At 43.0% G+C, this 19062-nt stretch overlaps 1 protein-coding gene across 5 annotated transcripts in view; it reads right to left on the bottom strand.

The window, feature by feature from the left end:
• Positions 1–2345: 2345 nt before the first annotated feature.
• CPNE1 (copine 1) overlaps positions 2346–19062 on the bottom strand; it is a 42337-nt gene continuing 25620 nt past the window's right edge. For 4 of the 5 annotated variants that reach the window (XM_084538299.1, XM_084538300.1, XM_084538302.1 and 1 more), the window contains 15 exons: positions 18125–18253; positions 17669–17848; positions 16822–16896; positions 16516–16587; positions 15789–15872; positions 15211–15300; positions 11757–11855; positions 10764–10850; positions 10603–10662; positions 10043–10176; positions 9320–9374; positions 9190–9241; positions 5603–5736; positions 3988–4224; positions 2346–3161 (listed from right to left, as the gene is read on the bottom strand). In XM_084538299.1, the coding sequence (XP_084394425.1) occupies positions 3045–3161; positions 3988–4224; positions 5603–5736; positions 9190–9241; positions 9320–9374; positions 10043–10176; positions 10603–10662; positions 10764–10850; positions 11757–11855; positions 15211–15300; positions 15789–15872; positions 16516–16587; positions 16822–16896; positions 17669–17848; positions 18125–18253 (1605 nt within the window). In that variant the 3' untranslated portion in view covers positions 2346–3044. Of the gene's footprint in view, positions 3162–3987; positions 4225–5418; positions 5503–5602; positions 5737–9189; positions 9242–9319; positions 9375–10042; positions 10177–10602; positions 10663–10763; positions 10851–11756; positions 11856–15210; positions 15301–15788; positions 15873–16515; positions 16588–16821; positions 16897–17668; positions 17849–18124; positions 18254–19062 lie in introns of those variants that run through there. The other variant, XM_084538303.1, reaches the window with a different exon arrangement.

Here is a 19062-nt window from a genome sequence, read left to right as displayed (position 1 = left end):
CCCACGTGCTTCTTCAATCTATGGCCAAGGCTAGGGTAAGCAGACTTCTGAGGTGTTCTGAAGGTCCTCAGGCCCCAAAAGGCTCTTCATGCAATCACAACTCCAAGCCTGTCACAGGACAGTGAACTACCCTTGTGCCCACAGCAAGATCCTGCTGCTTTTGTCCCTTCAGTGGAGGCTGTGAGAAGGGCCCTGGCCAGCACAGAACATGCGTGATTCTCCAATGGATATCTCAAAACTAAGAAACACAAATCAAGCACCTCTCTTGATGACAAGGATGCTATACCTACAGCTGAAAGCATAGGCTTTACTAAATTGGAGGTAGATCTGCAGCTGTTCTTTTTCTCTGGATAGAGCAGCATGCCCAGAAGGAAGCGTAGCCCTTGAAGGGGCAGCTCCTCAGAGTGGGACTCTTGCCTGAAAATAGTCCAAAAGGCAAGGGTGGAATGTCTCTCAAGTCCAGATGCATCATGGAGAATGGGTGGCAGCAGTTCTGGAGAGCAAGGTGCCCCCTGTGCCATACCTCTCAGCTGAATGCAGATTGCCTGCACATCGGAACAACTCGTGAACAAGAGTCCAACAGGACACAGCCTGAAAAAGCTTAAGGAGGACATAAAACCAAAGAGGGATGTGGAATGGCATGGAGTGCACAGTCACAGGGTGAGAAAAGCACAGCCTCCTGGGGAAGGAAACCTGAGCTCTTATCTGCCTTGAGCAAGTCATGCTGCAAGCCTGCATTCCAGCTACGCCCAGGGCAGCACAAGGCACAAAGCATCCCAGCCTCCAACGGAACTGCCCAGCAGCAGCCTCCACTTTGTCTAGAACAGGAGCCCTAGGGAGAGTCAAGAATGAGAGAAAACAGTCAGAACTATGCCATCCTGCTTTAGCAGCTTCCAAGTTTAACCCTCCTGTGGCTTTTTATCTCAGCATAGAGCCATGCAGCTCTTCTCCTCCTCCAGTGACAGCCTTCCATCCTGTTGCTCATTCACGTTTCAGCCACTTTTCTGCAGGTAAGCAGCACCTCCGACTGCAAAAGGAGGAAGTTCCTCATAACAGCCTCTACCACATCTTTTTTTTTTTTCCTCTCCCAAACAGGGAAAGTCACCCCTATCATCAAATCCAGCATCTGCAGTCACCTCAGCCAGCTAAGGAACAGATTTTCTAAGCTCCCTTCATAGCCATTGAAGACAGATGGATACTAGGAAGGATTCTTTTTCCTCCTTTTGAGCAGGAACTTATTTAAAAAGGAGAGGCAAAATGCATTTCTCACTATGCATTCTGCTGTCTCAGAGTTCATATTCTGCCTCTAAAGGCTGGAGGAAAGTCACAACATGCTCATAGCTTCTTGCCAAAAAAAGTTAAACTGAAACCAAAGACTATGCAATGCTACTGGTATTACTTGGGCCAAAGGATTGTTGAAATTTCAGTATTACTGCTGTAAGCCTCCTTTAAAGAAAAACATTTTAAAAAGGCAAGAAAAGGCTCACACATGTATACACATACTGGACTCAGATTTGCTTGTACACCTAAGAGTGAAGGAGGGCTCTGCCTATAGGTTGTAATAAGCTGAAAACACAAGTAGAGAACCACAGGGCAGTTTCTGAGATGACTTGGCAGTTTTCCTCCCTCTCTTCCATGCTTTTAACACATTTCAGTTTATGCAGACACTCAACTAGAGAGATTGCTTGCTTTCTCTCAAGAATCTAAGTGCAAGAAAACTGGGTGTTGCAGGCTAGAGGATGGACTGTTTCAGGCGAGACAGTCCAGCTTCCTCTAGAGTGAGGAAGCTGCTGCTGCCTATAGAAACTGGAAGAATACATCGTGGTCAACATAATGTTTGAATGAAAAACTAACATAAGTTTTCTTTGCTGAGTAGTGGTCATAGACCAGCTGCCCTTCAAGCACAAGCTATGAATTAGTTAGCTGGTGAACACAATCCATAATGACTAGTCTAGTTGAAGATACGGATCCACACCACAGTTCTGCTTTCACACATTTGTACCCTACCATTTTCATAGGTTGAATCACCAAGGCAGTCTTCCAATTTCTTCTCACAATTTCCTGGTGTGTGCAGTAGAATAGACAAATTCTTTCGTAATTTCACAGTAAAGAAACAGCTCATCTCTGCAGGACAGGGCTGCAGGATATACATTCAGCAGTCTTAGTGATTAACAGGTAACAAAACTAATGATAGACAACTTGCTCTGCTTTGCAGCTGTTCATGCTCAACCTAGGCTGAACGACCAAGGCTAATACTATAGCAAAGATCTTCCTTAAACCACGCATAAACATTGCTGGAAAACAAAAGAAAAACCCCAGAAATGAAACGAGACCAGACATGCCTGTAAATGACAGCACATTATTTATTTAAGAAAGTGATGACAGATTGTAGTGCAATGACAAGTCCAACTTCCTTTATCTCCACAGAAGCAATTTTTGCTAATACAAAACTGTGATTAAAAAAATAAGATGATTGCAAAGTATAGTAACTGAAATTTAAAAATAAACCTTTACATATAAAAAATATACTGGCACCTTATGAAGGCACAACAGGAACTACCTCAGGCATCTAGCCAACTGACTTTCATACCAACCAATGCAGATGGGTCCCCATTCCCAAGGCAGCCTGACAGAATAAAAAAAAAATTATCAAGGAACATGTACACAGTATCATTACTGTATATATGATTGTCCTAATGAACATTGAAGCAGTGTTGCGTGAGCAGTTCAGTGCACATGCCCACTCTAGCACCAAGCAGCAGGTGGGCCGTGCCAAGTATGCATGGTATGATGTATCACTATTTCAAGGCATAAAACCAACAAGGTTTATTTTTCTTTGACAAGAACTGCCAACAGCTGCATTTCTTCCTTATTTACATTTCTTGCAGTTAGAAACAGGAAAGATCAAAGATACAGAGCATAAGCAGGTAAGAGTATTAGTGTGAATGGTATGACCTTAAGGCATCAAGTGTGCAAGGGAAGAGTGTGAGTGCAGACAGCTCTCTTCATTGCAGTGATACATATGGCTAGGGTGAGGATGCAATCTACATCTTCTTCGTTTCCGGCAGCTTCACAGGTGGCCACCCCTGCAATTTATAGTATGAAACCAGCTGCTTTGGCACTTCAGCCAGAACCATCTGGGAAAGAGCTTCTCGAGGAGCCTGCAAGGAACAGTGAGAATAAATCAAAGATACTGCAGGGAATGGAATTACCAGCCCAGTGACATACTCTCTTACAGAATTCAGACTGCAGCCCCCACCTGCCAGGCAAGCAAAGTTGAAAAGGCAGCACAATCTGCCTTTCGTCCACGTCTCACTCCCTCTGGTTCAGTCTTGCTGCAGTCTTAGGAGCACTTCCAGTCAGTCTCAAAGAGTACTCTTGCTAAAAATCACTTGTTCCTACCCCAAGCCCAGACTCACACAGCCTTCATATGGCCTTGATCTGGGTGGGACACTGCCCCAGCCACTACCAATTTGTCTTATTTTGGGTTTCCATTTAACTCCATTCTTCAACCTCATTCACTGCGTAACATGCATGAACACTAGTTTCCCATCAGAAAAAGCAGGGAGGAGCTGAAGAATGATAGGACTGCTTTCAATAGCAGGAAAGATTCCATCTCAGCTTAAATTTCTCATGGGACTCAACAACAGAGACCGAGACAAAACAATCTCACTTCCTTGACTAAATACTTGCATCCCAGGAGAGAAAACACCTCCTTTACTCCTTGTAACACTGCGATAGCCAAGAGATAGTAACGATACAATGAGAACTCTCTAAGAAAAGCTGCAATAGAGTTATGAGGCACACAGTTTTGAATCCAGAAGCACGTATATCTCAACTCTCACAAGAAACAGTTTGGACGGTGCTTTACCATACACTTTGGTGCCTGCAACATTAATAAGCTGCCTAGACACATGCTAATTTTTTGGATGTAATAACTGCACATATGCTACAAGCAGAATTCACACAAAGTTAAAAACAACTTACATTTTTGAACTGCTGGAAAGGCACAAACTGAACAATGTCCCGTGCAGCTGGCTCTCCTGTTAGGGATTTCAGTATGCCATTGTCCCCATCAAGAAACTCCATTGCTTTGAAATCAGCTTTACCAACTCCAACAATAATGATAGACATCGGCAGCTTAGATGCATTAACAATTGCTTGCCTGGTTTGATCCAGATCAGTGATCTCTCCATCTGTGATGATCAGCAAGATAAAATATTGCTAAAAAAAAAAAAAAAAAAAAAAAAATACTCAGTTAGGGAGTTCAGCACCAAAGCTCACATAACTGAAAGCAAATGAAGCAATTTCTTATTCTAAAAAAGCAAGCAGATTGTGCAGTGGATAAGACAAGAACAGAACGTTAAACGAACTTTTGTTTATTCCCATTTTTTTCTTATGCAAACCACCTTTCCTTGTGCTTTTCAGGGGAATCCTCTGCATTAGATAAAAGATACAGGCTTACATTCAATTTATAAAAAACAATTACACCAGTTGCCAGAATATACTAGCAATGACCAAAGTAATCCTAAATCAACAAAGGTGCATAAATAACTCACTGATGGGTGCTGCTTTATTCACTGACATCTCAAAAAGGATAAAATACATTATTCAATATCTGTTTGTAATTCAAAAAAACTTTTTTTTTAGTTATCAGTAATTTAAATAAGTATTAGAAATCTGAACATACAGCGGTGACAAATGTCCCGACATGATGACACTCGAAATGATAGAAGGGGAAGAACACAGGAGCTTAAGAAAAATAGGAAGATTTCCCCCAATTGTTTGAATAGCTAAAAAACACCCTCAAAAATATAACAAGTGGCTCTCCCTAGACCAAGCACCCCACAGTGTGGGAAATTAATTTGATGTATGCACAAACTTATGTAGAACTCAAAATCCTTCTACAGCTAAGACCATAAAGTATCAGAGTGAACATCAAAATTCCTTCTAATTGGGTGGTCAAAAATGGAATCAGTTAAATACATCAGGAAATACGATCCCTTCATCCTTAAGTACAATAAAGTTTTAAGATATGGAGTTGAATTGTAACAGCAGTCTTGGCCATGCAAGCACACAAACGAGACATGCAATGCAACTGCAGACGTAGTATGGGTGTTCTGCAACACGGTTAGCATATTGATTTGCCAATTCTCTCACTACTTTGGTAGTTTGGCCCTTTAGATATTTTGATTCTGCATGCAAACATGGTGGGACAAATAGTCAAGCTCTCTGACATTTCTTAGATGGTCTTTGTATACATGCTCAAGTGAAACATTGTTTGGAATAAAATACACAGGGCCCCTTTATATTGTGTGCTCTCCCTACAGGTGATGGAGTCTGGCGAGAGAGGTTAATGTGAGGCAACTGCTGACAAAGTCCAATTGGTCTAAAAGCCAACACGGGACCCCTGCATACTTCACTGGTACAGGTTCACATATGAACCAAGGGAGTAGCAACAACTTCTTTGGAAGCTGGTAAGACAAGACCAAACTTGAGATCCTGAGGAAGAAGAATGCATCACTTTACCATACAATTCTATCCCACCATGAACACAGGAAACAGAAACATCACCCATTTGCAGGAAACGACACAGACTCACAGAAGCAGTTCCTTGTTGCGCTGAGTGTGCAGCAAACCTTGCCACATGGTTTATAATGGGAGAGAAGTTGGTTGGCCCATAGAGTCGTATCTGAGGAAGGATCTGGCGATAGGCATCAACTATTCCTTGGATCCCTGTAACACAACGAATGCAAGCTGCCAAAAGAGCCTCACAATTTCTCCAGTAATTATTCTATAAGCATTACTGAATAGTGAAGCAAAATGATAATCACTCACACACAGCTGTGAACTCCTAAAGGACAAATAAACAGCAGGATAGCAGCGAATATACAAAGCAAAGGTCTAAAACCAATGGACATCTGCAGAGACAAGATTTCCAGATTTCTTCACCATTCTGTATTCTTTACATTATTCTTTATGCTTCCAACATAATAAAGTTCATGGAAGTTGATGGAAAAATAATCTAGTGAAGGCATGCTTATGACCTTGTCCTTTCTACTCTGTCATCCAGTTTCTCTTGTTTAATTGCTTACTATCTAATTAGACAACAAGGTCAGAAACTCTCTGGAATAGTTAACTGCTTACTTTTCTCTTGTGCACACTGACACCTGGATTTAAACATTTCTGTAAGATAAACCTCTAAAGATTTTCCCCTGCAAGAAGCTTTTCTTGTTTTTTTGTTTCTTTTTTTTTTTTTTTTTCCTATAAATGTGATCTTAAATGGTGTATTTTCTTGTGGAGAGCAATTTAGATGGATCCCTATATTAACTTGTATTTATGTACTTTCATTTACTGATGCTGCTCACCTTGTCCACCACATGTGTTTTAGTGCTTTACCTCTGAACTACTGCACAGGAACCATCACAGAGCAAAGGCACAGATTCCAGTGAAGCAGACAACACAGAACTGATGAAGGAAACACTTGGATTTTAACACCAGTTCTGAGATTCCATTCTTTCTTGGCCTTAGACTGGAGAGAAAAACTAAACTGGGGAAAAAATGTTCGTTGAAGAAAAATTCTGCGCCACTCCATGCTGAACTCCTTAATCCTAGGAGTTCTTAACCTGGCTTACAGACCAGCCATTAAGATTAGCTGAAACAACTACTGCAAAAGATGGCTTTAAGGAAAATAATATTTTGAGACAACCCTTTAAAAGATAACATTCAAACATATTCACATTGCTGAAGAAGTAACCACAATCTCTAACAGACTTAGCAGATGGTTGCTTTGAAAGTGTGACTAACAGACACATTGCTGATCTGAATTCACTACCACCTCTAACATAACAAAAGTAACCAAGTTGCAGCAACAAAAATTTCCGCACAGACTGACAGAATAACAGAATGGTTAAGTTGGAAGGGACCTCTGGACATCATCTGGTCTAACCCACTGTGCTCAAGCAGGGACACCCAGAGCAGATTGCCCAACAACCACGTCCGGCTTGTTTCTGAAGATCTCCAAGAAAGGAGATTCCTTGGCCTCTCCGGGGAACCTGTTCCGTTTCTCAGTCACCCACACAGCCCAGAAATGATTCCTTATGTTTAGAACCTCCTGTGTTCCAGTTTGTGCCCATTGCATCTTGTCCTGTCCTTGAGTACCACTGAAAAGAGCCTGGCTCCATCCCCTTTGCACCCTGTGAGATCCCCCTAACCCCTCTCTTCTCCAGCCTGAACTGTCTCAGCTCTCTCAATCATAGAATTATAGAATATCCTGTGGCAAGTTTTTCATAGTGGTAGGCTGCAGGGATGGCCTCTCTGGGAAGAATCCAGAAGCTGCTCCATGTTAGATAATGGCCAGTTTCAGCTGACCCCAAAGGGACCCACCACTGCCCAGAGCCAAGCCAACAAGTGATGTTGCTTGTGCTTCTTGGAAAGCAGATTTAAGAAAGGGAAAAAAAAAAGAAAAAGAAAAAAGAAAAAAAAAACACAAACTGCTGAGAGAGCGAGGAATGAGAAAGAGTAGATATCAAGGTCAGTGAAGGAGGTGCTCCAGGTGAAGGAGCTGAAGTTCCCCTGCAGCCTGTGGAGAGGCTTGCACACAGCGCTCAAGGTGAGGCCACACCAGCACAGAGTGTCTGGTTGGCAGCACTGTGCTTATAGAATCATAGAATCATAGAATATCCTGAGTTGGAAGGGACCCTTAAGGATCATCAAGTCCAACTCTTGACACCGCACAGGTCTACCCAAAAGTTCAGACCACGTGCCTAAGTTCACAGTCCAATCTCTTCTTAAATTCAGACAGGCTCGGTGCAGTGACCACTTCCCTGGGGAGCCTGTTCCAGTGTGCAACCACCCTCTCTGTGAAGAACCCCCTCCTGACGTCCAGCCTAAATTTCCCCTGCCTCAGCTTAACCCCGTTCCCGCGGGTCCTGTCACTAGTGTTAATGGAGAAAAGGTCTCCTGCCTCTTGACAACCCCTTACGAGGAAGTTGTAGACTGAAAACAATTGCGCCTTCCCACACCGGGAGTCGAACCCGGGCCGCCTGGGTGAAAACCAGGAATCCTAACCGCTAGACCATGTGGGACTGCTTGATGCACCCCAGGACACATTTGGCCCTCTGGGCTGCCAGGGCACGTTGCTGGCTCATATTTAACTTGCCATCAACCAGAACCCCCAGATTCCTTTCCGTCCAGCCTCCTGTCCCCTACATACAGCCAGAGCTACCCCCTTCTAGGTGCAGAATCTGGCACTGGCTGTAGGTAAACTTAATGTGCTTGGTGATTGCCCAGCCCCCTCATTAGTCAAGATCTCTATGTGAGGCCCCTCTGCCCTCGACAGAGTCAACAGATCCTCCCAATTTACTATCATCTGCAAACTTACTCAAAACACTTTCTAGTCCTATGTCCAAGTAATTTATGAAAACGTTAAAGAGAACTGACCCTAAAATAGAGTCCTGGGGAACCCCACTAGTGACTGACCACAAGCCTGATGTAACCCTTTTTATTATAAGCCTTTGAGCCCAACCTGCAAGCCAATTGTTCACCCATCATATTATATTTTTATCTATCTGCATGCTGGACACTTTGTCCAGAAAGATATTGTGAGAAGCAGCATTGAAAGCTGTACTGAAATCCAAAAAAGATTGCATCAACAATTCCCATGGTCAACTAGATGGGTGACCTTTTCAATAAAAGGAAATTAAGTAGGACCTTTCCCTCGTGAATCCATGTTAGCTATGACCAATGACCACATTGTCCTTCAGATGTTTTTCAATAACTTCCAGAATAATTTTCGCTATAATTTTACCAGACACTGAGACTGGCAGCCCTGTAATTACCAGGGTCTTCTTTCTTGCCCTTCTTGAAAATTGGAACATTTGCCATTCGACTGAGACCTCTCCAGATTCCCAAGACCACTGAAAAATAATGGAGAGAAGCCTAGCAATGACATCAGCCAGCTCTCTTGGTACACTGGGATGAATCCCATCAGGTCCCAATCACTGAAGCTTATGCAGACCACACAGAAACCTGCATCAACACAATTTCACTCTTGTCACCATCCAGGTAAGAGTACATGTAGTTTGCTGCATGTCTTCATGCTACATATGCTTTTCACCAGTTATGAAAGAAATGTAACACTTAAAATCAATCCCTGTCAGTGAAATATTAATAAAAAGGTGTCCTCACCTTGACAATAAGGGTTGCTGGGATTGAAGTTCAAAGCAAACTCATGAGACACCTAGAAATAGGGATGTTACAATCAGTTACAGAATACAGAGATGAACAGAGCAACTGCATAGTGTTGTGAAGGCCTTACCTGCCAGCTAGGAGGAACCTGAGCTCCAAATCCAAATGCAGGAAACAGCTTGTCCCTAGGGAGAAAGGGTAACAAGACAAATTGTGAAACAGCAATTCTTTAATACTTCATTATTCTGTTTTATTCCCAGAAAACAGTTGGAGACCAAGGTTCAATTCCTGCCCTGAGGAATGGGTACGCCACCTAGCTTCCCATGGCCAGTAGCCAGCTACCCAAGTGTTTCAGGCAGGGACCTGACAGATTCAGAATTTGTTTCAATGCAGCATCCTACAGGACTCGTGGGAGATTTCAGAGTAGCAAGAGAGAAGCCAACCCAGTCACAGCTTGGCTGAAGGACAGAGCAGGCTGAACATGTTCCCAATGAATTAAACAAGAGACTTGTGTTTGAAATGCACCATCAGCAATAAAGGATTAGCAATGAGCTAAAGCAGCATTCTAGAGTAACCCAGGCCATAAAAGGGCAGATATGGGAAGACAAATCAAGCAAACACTCTGAATTAAGCAGTGCTGCCATTGCCTTTCCTGGCAATGCCAGAAGCAGGAGGAAGCAGCAGCAGCACCTGTGGGGATCTTCCAAGGAAAGGCAGCATCTCAGTCACCCAAATGCTACAGCTCTGGAATGAGCTATCAGCCTTGATCAATGACACCCGCTGTGACACATTGTGTGTCATTTAATACACATTTTCATGTGGTGACTAGATCAATCAAGAGCCTCTTACATACGTGTCATAATCCTGGACTACACTTCCCACGCTCCAGATGGCAATCAGGTACTCATTTATCCCATCTGGGCTAATGTAGTGAAGAGAATCTGGTGACTTGGGATCGCCATTGGAGCCAGTGAAGTCTATGCCCACCTAATCAGTTCAGAAGACGATAACACAGGTCACTTAACCATCACCATAAGCAATTAAGAACCAACCATAACCAAAAACAGAGGGCTAGGCTAGCTCCACACTGCTCCCTTCCTCCCAGGCACAAAGTCCATACAGGAACGGGCAAACAAGCCTGCACACCTTTTCAGACAGGGTCACATGCATGTCTAAGGAGTAGTAGTCCTTTCCACTGACAGACTGAGAACTGATTTCTCAAAAGAAGCATAAGAAACTCAGGATCCATTAAATTTGCTACTTAATAGCAAAAAGTAAAAATTTACAGTTACTTCTTTTTGGCAGTCTTCATCACTTCCTAAGAAAACACACACTGCAAACTGAAGTACTAACCACAACTCCGTTGCCCTTGTCTTAGCATCTACCAAGATGTGCAGTGGGGAAACAACTCACCGTAAAATTAATCTGGCAGCCTCCCATGATGTAGTCCAGGAATGAATAATCTGTTTCAATCTAGAGAAACAGACAGACAGCGTTACACCTCCTCCCCACAAAAACAGATTTCTTTACAATGAAAACATAAAAAAGCCAAACGATGACAATAATCTTCCTACCTTGCAGGATTTTATCCTAATAATGCCAGAGTTTTTGTAGCTCTTTTTCTTCTGTTTCTTCTCAGGATGAATGCATTCATATTCCACCTACAGAAAGCAAGCATTCAAGAAGCAAGTAATAGAACACCTGCATTTCCAGCAGTGCAAACTATTGAAACAGAACAGTGTCAGACATTACGCAATTTCAGAGTTATCCAGCAATATTCTGAGACTTCATTTTAAAAAGGTTTGTGATCACTGTGGCTGTTATTTGACAAGTTAAATTGATGTTTTTGCTACCATCATTAGGCAAAGCACATACGTCAAGACTTCAAGAAAGTCCCTCTTTGGGACATGACTGTTAGTCTGTGCAGAATCATCGAACAGTCATTGTAACAGAGGACAAAAAAGTCTGTCACAAATGCAAGCATTTCTCTTAACATAATCACATTCTTTATCAGTTAAGGGAAAGGAATGAACACAAACAGATGAGGAGAAGGCAAAGCAGGCAGAGGGAGGGAAGGAGGCCAAAAACCCTAGGTCACAGGTTCTCAATGGCAGACCCTTGGAAACACCATTTCTCTCCTCTAGCTGAAAAAGCAACCAGAGTGCTAGTAAGGGCAACCAGCTCAGGCACAAACGTTACCTGAGAGGAGTCCTACCTCTACGCTCTTCTGTTACAGCATTAACAAGAAGCTCTTTTGTTTCCACTTGGCTCAGCAGAGGCAAAAGCACAAAGAATTGCTGGCAAGAAATGGCACATGGCCAGCAGACAATGGGTTCAAGGATGTCTGTAGGAACAGGAGGGCTAACAGTACCCAAGAAAAACAGTAGTATCCTCCCCTTGTCAGTTGTTTTTTTTCCCCCCAGATAGTGGCTTAGTAATACAAAGATACAAACGAAAAAAAAAATCACTTTTGCAGACAAAACCTAAAAATCTCTTAGAGATCAGTACTAAAAAGGGTTTGTGAAAGACTGAAATATGGACTTAATTGAGGAACTAAGAAAGCTCACCGGAGAGCCGTCACCTGCTTTCTGCAGCTGAGCCAGGTTAGTTTCAAAAATGCCTATCAAGTCATGTGACCCGTCACTATCATGATCTGCACACTGTACCTGGAAGAGAAGAGACAGCAAGCAATGGGCAAGTGTACTGCATTAGGGAGAATGACAGCTGCTGACCACAGAATCCCCCTGCTTCCAACAGCTTTGCACTGATGGTAGTATATTCCCCCATCAAATCTGAACTGGTCTTGTCATCCGTATCACTAACTGAAATCTCACAGTAAAAAGAGACACACAGCATGAATTTCAGTTAGAAGTAGAGAATGCAAAAAATACAACATATTTAAAAATAAAACTGGTAACAACTATGGCTTAGAACAAAACCAGTACAATGTACATTGGCAACAGCTCCCCAGCCAATCAACAACTACAGAAGCATTTAGAACGTGCATGATACACAGTACAGCAGGACATAAATCCAGAAGCAGTCAATCAAGAAAAAGTTTGTGGACAGCTACTTTCCCCCCTGCTGAAGTTCACGTACTACCCCGACTCAAAAGCTCGCTATGAGGTCTGCTTTTATTAGGCAAGGAACTGGTGTTGCCTCAGTGAAAAATAGTAACAGCTTTCTCCTCAGGACAATGGGACAAGACGAACCTACAAATGACACATAGATAAGGAAGTCGCATCGAATAGCTACATCACTAATCTTGAGGACAGGTTTCTTTGAAGGTTTCCTACTGCCTTCAACCCCCAAGGGATTTTCCATTAGTTTCAGTGGGAAATCTGTACAAAAAGCTGGATGAATTGTGGTCTAACCTAGCCAAATTGGAAGCACCATGCCATCCTTCAGTCTCTCCAATAGGAAAACAAGATCACTTTAGAGATTGGGCCCTATGTTTCTACCCCTTCATCTTTCCTAACCCACCACTGTTCCATTCCTCTCTTCTGCATGCTTCACTATGAAGAAACCTCCATGCTCCACCATGAACCCCACTCTGCCTCTCTCAACAACTCTAACGTTTAAAACATCATTCAGAAGTGATTTGACCATGTGAGGGAGGTTGCTCAAGGGGGCCATCATGCAGAGGTACAGACTGGGGGTGTCGTTGGTGCTAATACAGCCAAGACATAACTGCAGAGAATTTTAGCTGCTGCCACCTCTACGCACCTCCCTTTTTCCTCCTGCTTGCTCTTGTCCACTCTTGTCCATGCCAAAAATACATATTTAGGACCTGTTCCTGCTATCAATTCACAGCATGATATAGCTTAAAACAAACCTCCTTTTGCAAGGGTTTTCTAAAATGGACTTAGATTCACAGCATGTTATCTGAAGAGTGGTGCTGCTACAAACAACACATGGAAGATGCGACGTAGGACCAAGTACCCGAAGCTGCCAGTAACTGCTTTCTGAAGCAAGGCCTGACCTCAGGGGTCAGCTAGCAATACTGCAAGATACTGTATGCAATTATTCTCAACTGAACAATGCAATATTCATTAAGAACCATGGAATATACTCAGTGGGTCAAAGACCCCCTTCAATCTACAAGAAAAATTTCCGACATTCACAGAAAATGGATTCGCCTTTATGCACTTGCCATCAAATGCATGGACTGGAAGGGAGTTTTGTTTGTTTAAATCTTACGTTTACTATTTCTATTTAAACAATTATGGGGGAGAAAAACTGCTTTTATTTGCCCTTTTTCTTAAAGAAACTGTAAGAAGATTACAATGTGTCAAAGAACTGAGCTGTTGTTTAGCAGGGAACAAAAACAACATGACTGCATCACAACAAAGAAAGAATTACCAAAATATTAGGCAGCATCGTTAATTTGACCTAAAGATTTATGTTTACAGACGCACATTTAGTGCACGTTTCCCACTACAGAAGTATCATGCGTTGCTAGCAAAGCTAATGTTTATGAGACACAACAAACTGACTTATGCACATACATGGACATTTTCACTATGTTGAAGTACAAGGACTTCAGCAACCATTTTTCTACATGTAACTGTTCCAAAAAAATCTTAGGCAGCCTCGAACAAGAGATTCAGAGCATCACATACCAAATGAAAAATGCAACTCCAGTGCAACATAACATTCTTTAGTGCTACTGTTCCCACCTGTCTCAAGTCCCTTTTATGATCAACTTCCACAACTTCCATAATCCGTAGGGAAAAAGATAATATTTAATTCTTTTTCTCAGATGCATTGTGAAACTTAGTATGCTATTTGCACATGCATCAAGGATTTTATCTGAAAGGAACTAACAGCAAAAATTTTAATTTAAAATTTTTAAAACAGCTTTTCAAAGTGAATTCCAAAGCACAGAAAGCTTCCAAAAAAAAAAAAAAAAAAAAGGAATTTAGACTGTAGTAAATTGAACTTCAGTAATGTAATGTCTAAATCATGCCATGTCATGTCAGTTTTGACAAGGTAACATACATCTCTTTGCCACTTCCTTTCCACATTTATTTCAGAACTTTTGGACCAAGACTTCTTTCTGACCTAAGACTGTTGACTCCCCTAGAGCAAAAGCTCACAACTGCCACTGAGAACATTGTCACATATTCAACAAACTCAGCAGATTTGAACATCTATTTCCAGGTTAATAATCTCAGTAATTCTTTCGATCTCTCATGCTGCACAAATTAAAAGGTTAGCATGCATTGCTTTTTGCTAAACCTTTCAAATCAAACTTCTAGCATGAGGTTTCTTCACAAACAGGGTGAGGCAGGAAAATTCTGCAAACGGAAAGTGTTTAGGAGTTAGATAAACAGAGACTATACTCAACATAAGACTAGTTATGGCTTTAAATGCCTTTGTATTATCAGTGTATTGCTTAGAACAGAAATTGAATTAATTTGCTAACAGATTATTTTTGTAGAAACTTGTAGAAAGTTGTAATTGGTCAGCTACCACCTCCGTAATTCAGGACCAGAGAACATTAATCATCATATGCAAGACTACAAGGAACTTCATTTCTGACTCAAAACCAAATTTCTTGTTCAAACATAAAGAAAAACAGCTGTGATAAGCCCACCATTCTTATGAATGGACAAAGCTGTTAGCTGCCCACTCTGTCAGTATCCTAATAAATTCAAGCTTATCAAGTACAAGCCTCACAGTTTTTACTTAGTGTTAGAAAGCCACAATTAAACAGAAAGTCCCCAACCTGAAATGCTAGCCATAATAGCCAAATAATCATTTATAATTCTTATGACAATGAATCATTAGGAAGAGCGTCACTTCTGCATTCCCTAACTTCTCAATTTGACAACTCACAATGTTTTAGGACAGACTTCATACTTAATAGACATATAATCACTTATGTGCCATACTCTTATTATTCCAGAAGGGCAATCTAAAATTTTAAATATGACTAGACAACCTGATTACTCATAGTTAAGATAGCAACAGATTGGGTTTCTTACAACAACAAATTTGAAATTCTGAAGGCTGTACCTTGATAGGTTTATTAAAATCAGCACCACAGAAGGTCTGCAAGGGAACACTGAACTTCCTCCAGCATGGATTTAAGTTGTTCTTAATCACCTTAAAAAAAAACGACAGCATAATGTCACGTGAGGGATGCAGTATGCAAGTTACTAAGAAACATATCATGAGGGTTCTGTACTTCTGTGGGGCTATCTGAACAGCCCCAGTCAGTTCCACCTTGACAATGTATGGAACACCAAGCAAAAAGTTCTATTAAAAATAGAAGATAGAAATACAAAGTAGGGTTCAATTGTAGAGCCACGCCAATCATCGCCACTGAAAGGCGGAAGAGTCCTACCACTCTTCTTCTCCCCTGGTGCACGGTTGGACTCTTCATCAACCCAGCTTAACCCACTGACCAGGCAGCAAATTAACCATTTTCTGCCAGGTCAGTGAGCCAAATCCCTTTTTTTTTTGGGTACATTACAAATTTCATCACAGAACTGGTGCACAGCATGACCAGTAGCAACACATTCCTGGTTTTGGTAGGAGCTAGCTGTCAGATCAACTCAACACTAAGAAACACATCAGTGTAGAAATACTACCTCTGATCTGTACACCAACTGCCACATTCCAGCATCGCCCTGCTTGTACAGCTCCAAAAATGGATCCGATTTACCTAGGAAATCCTGCAAACAAAACCCCGACAGAACTCATCAGACTCCTGTGTTTTACTCAAATAAGAGAACAGCTAGCTCATCAGTACGTAACATTTCAAACAAACCACAGTCAAACAAGCTATACATTTGTTTTCCTCTTTCATTTTGTTTTTCTCTTTTAAACTGCAGCACTTTCAAAGCCATCATAATACATCATCTCTGATTCCAAGACTGTGCTTCCTCAGAGTATTTTGTTACTATGAATTGTGACATTCTGCTTGGCTTAAAATAACATCAAGGTAGCACATCTGAATTTCCACCTCTTCTGCTTTAATATCATTACAGAAAGCCCAGTTAACTGCACAGTTACAACAATCTAGACAATTATTTAATATACTAACACATACATTATTCCAAAACCAAAATAATCCTCCAGAACCAAAACCTGGTGGTTGAAATTCGCATCTAAGACTGTATTTTTCAGCATGTTATTATGTCTCTAGTTCACTTCATTATCAGTAACAAAACACAGCAAGCCTTTCTTACACAAGAATTACAGAGCTTAGTTGAAGGTTTACAACACAATGAGACTGCCTATTTTTACAGTTACTGCCTTTTTGCTAGCAAAACCTACAGAAGCATGAAGTATCATTAAAAATAAATCAATCAATACCTTTTTGTCCAAGTTTCGGGCTTCAATTTCTAAATAGACAACCCTGGTATCTTTAATCTCCTCTGCTGAAATCTGCGCCAAAGGAAAAAAAATATAAATATATACACATATACACACACACACCTTACTGAGTTTTGCTTATGCTTTGTGCTTGGAGAAACTCTGTGTATGGTTACAAATGCATACCTTTCCTGTACACATGCAGAATTTGAAATTAGACAAACAAAACCAGAAACGTTACTTTGTCCCAGACCACATACCAAAGAATAAGAAATCATTTTTTCCACACACAACCAGGTCATTTACCGTTATGGTGCCTTTTCCTGCTGGCTTTCCCTCCTTCAGTTCCAGAGGTCGAGTGAACACTGAGCTGGACACAACCTGAGGTTAAAAGACAGATATTATAAACATCAAGGTAGACAAAAAACAAAGAATTATTCTTTAGGATTAATTTTTTAAAACTCTCCTAAAAAGCTCTAAAGGGTTTAAGTCCATTTCCTGCAGTGACAGATACCAGTTTGTGCTTCTGAAATGGTTAAGCAGTCTTAACATTTTCCCTCCCTATCCACAAAGTAATATCCGCTAGTATATCTCAAACTTTATATTAGCCTCCTATTATTGCTTCCCCCAAGATATTTACGTTACAAGTAGTCAAACAGCTGCTGAAAATCAGAAAAGACTATTTAGCTAATCAAGTCTTTCTTTAATATCCCAAATACCACCTTTCTTCTCCTACCCAACAATACAAACTCCTCTTCAGGAATCAACTGCAGAATTTCAGACAGTCTTACTTCCCTGAATTTATGGTCTGACGATCTTTTTGTGCAAAGGAAACCAAAAAGGCTCTGTTAGAGTTCTCCAGGCTCCACGCCTTCCTCATTCCCAATCTCCCATTAGCGCTACGATTGCTTCTTACATTCCATAATGACTGGTAAACCATGCACATCTAACCTTCACTTTGCACTCAACATGATTTCTCTAACTACATTCAGCAGGGACACAAACTAACATGCTAAATAAGCGTAAGGAACAAGATGTGTTAAAACGTGAATGTGTCAAAGCCTTTCATAAACCAGCCTTGCTTCCCGTTTTTCACAACAAACCCGGTGCTTGCTGCTACACTGTACATCGCTGCACGTGTTCCCCTGCGTACCTGTCCCAGCGTGCACTCGATCCCTCCAAGGTAGTCATCGTCGTTTAGATCAGGGGACTTGTTATCAATGTCATACACACCGAATTTCAACTTCTGCACTTTCTCAAAATAGTAGTCGACAACTAGCTTCTTTGAAAACTCGGGATTTTGGCAATTCTTTATCCTCTCCGTGCGATCTAACTGTACAAACACAGAAACAAAGTTGAAGAAAAAAGGCAAAAAAAAAAAAAAAAAAAAAAAAAAAAAGAAAGAGGCCAGGAACACAGCGCGCTCTGAGCACAGAAAGGACAGCACGTGCCGGAGCAGCCAAACCACGGCCCCGCCGCACCTCCAGGCGAGCACACGAGCAGCGAACGAAGCCAACAGCAGCGGGACCCCGACGCCCCCACCCCACGAGCCCCGGGAACGCCGAGCGCGGACCCGACCGCACCGCGGAGGGCGCTGCCGCCGCCGTACCTCAGCCCACTGGCAGCCGCCCACGTCCTGCAGCAGGACGCAGAGGGGATCCGACTTGGAGCCGACGTCCCGGTCAAGGAGGCGCTGGCAGGACACGGACAGCTCCACCCTGCTCACGCACTGCGCCATCTGCGGGCAGAAGCGCAGAAAGGGTCAGGCCCGGCGGCCGCTCCCGACCCCGCAAGGTGCTCGCGGCGGTGGCGGCGCGGCCCCGGGCGGTTCCGCCCCGCGGTGGGGCCGGGCCGCCACCCTCAGGCCGCCCGGGGCTCCGAGCCGCCAGCCCGGCCGCGGGTCCCTCGCCGGGAAGGGCCGGCTGCCGGCCCCCGTCCCAGCAAGATGGAGGCGCCTCTGCCCGCGCCGCAGCGCCCGGGCCGGGCTCCGCTCCCTCCTCCCCCGCGGGCCGAGCTCTGCCTCGCCCCCTGCTTTAGGGCTCCCGCTGCCCACAGGGACGCGGCTACGGCGGTGCCACCTCCGGGCAGAAAGGGGCCAGGGAGGACTCGGGGCCGCTCCGCGATTCTCAGGCCTTGAGCTTTCGCTATGGGGGGCGGGTGTAAAACGACGGCACTTTTTTGCCCTTTGAAGGGGGCAGCTGGTGGTTCAGTATGGCAGTTGCTGAAGCTCCTGCTCTGCCTGTGCAGCCACTCCCCCCTCAGCCTCCCCCTTGCTCGCACAGTGACAGGAAATCTGCTCGGGGAGGCTCCTGCACGCAGCACAGAAGCCGCAGAAGCAAAAAGGCCTAACAGCACGGCGGCTGAACAACCCCCCAAGGGGCAAGCTCTGCCTCGGGTCCTGTCCTGTCCTTACATGCTACAAAGCCCCCTTTCTTCGGGTGCTGCCTTCACAAAAACAGAAGTGATAGTTTTATTGCATTTCAGATTACAGCCAGTTCTGCTGAAGGAACAACTACAATCATGAAAACTAAAAATAAGCCTTCCAGT

The sequence above is a fragment of the Aythya ferina genome (assembly GCF_964211825.1).
Source record: "Aythya ferina genome assembly, chromosome: 16".
Taxonomy (NCBI): Eukaryota; Metazoa; Chordata; class Aves; order Anseriformes; family Anatidae; genus Aythya; species Aythya ferina.
Note: the sequence above shows the minus strand (reverse complement) of the source record. Positions and strands in the feature narration are given on the sequence as shown.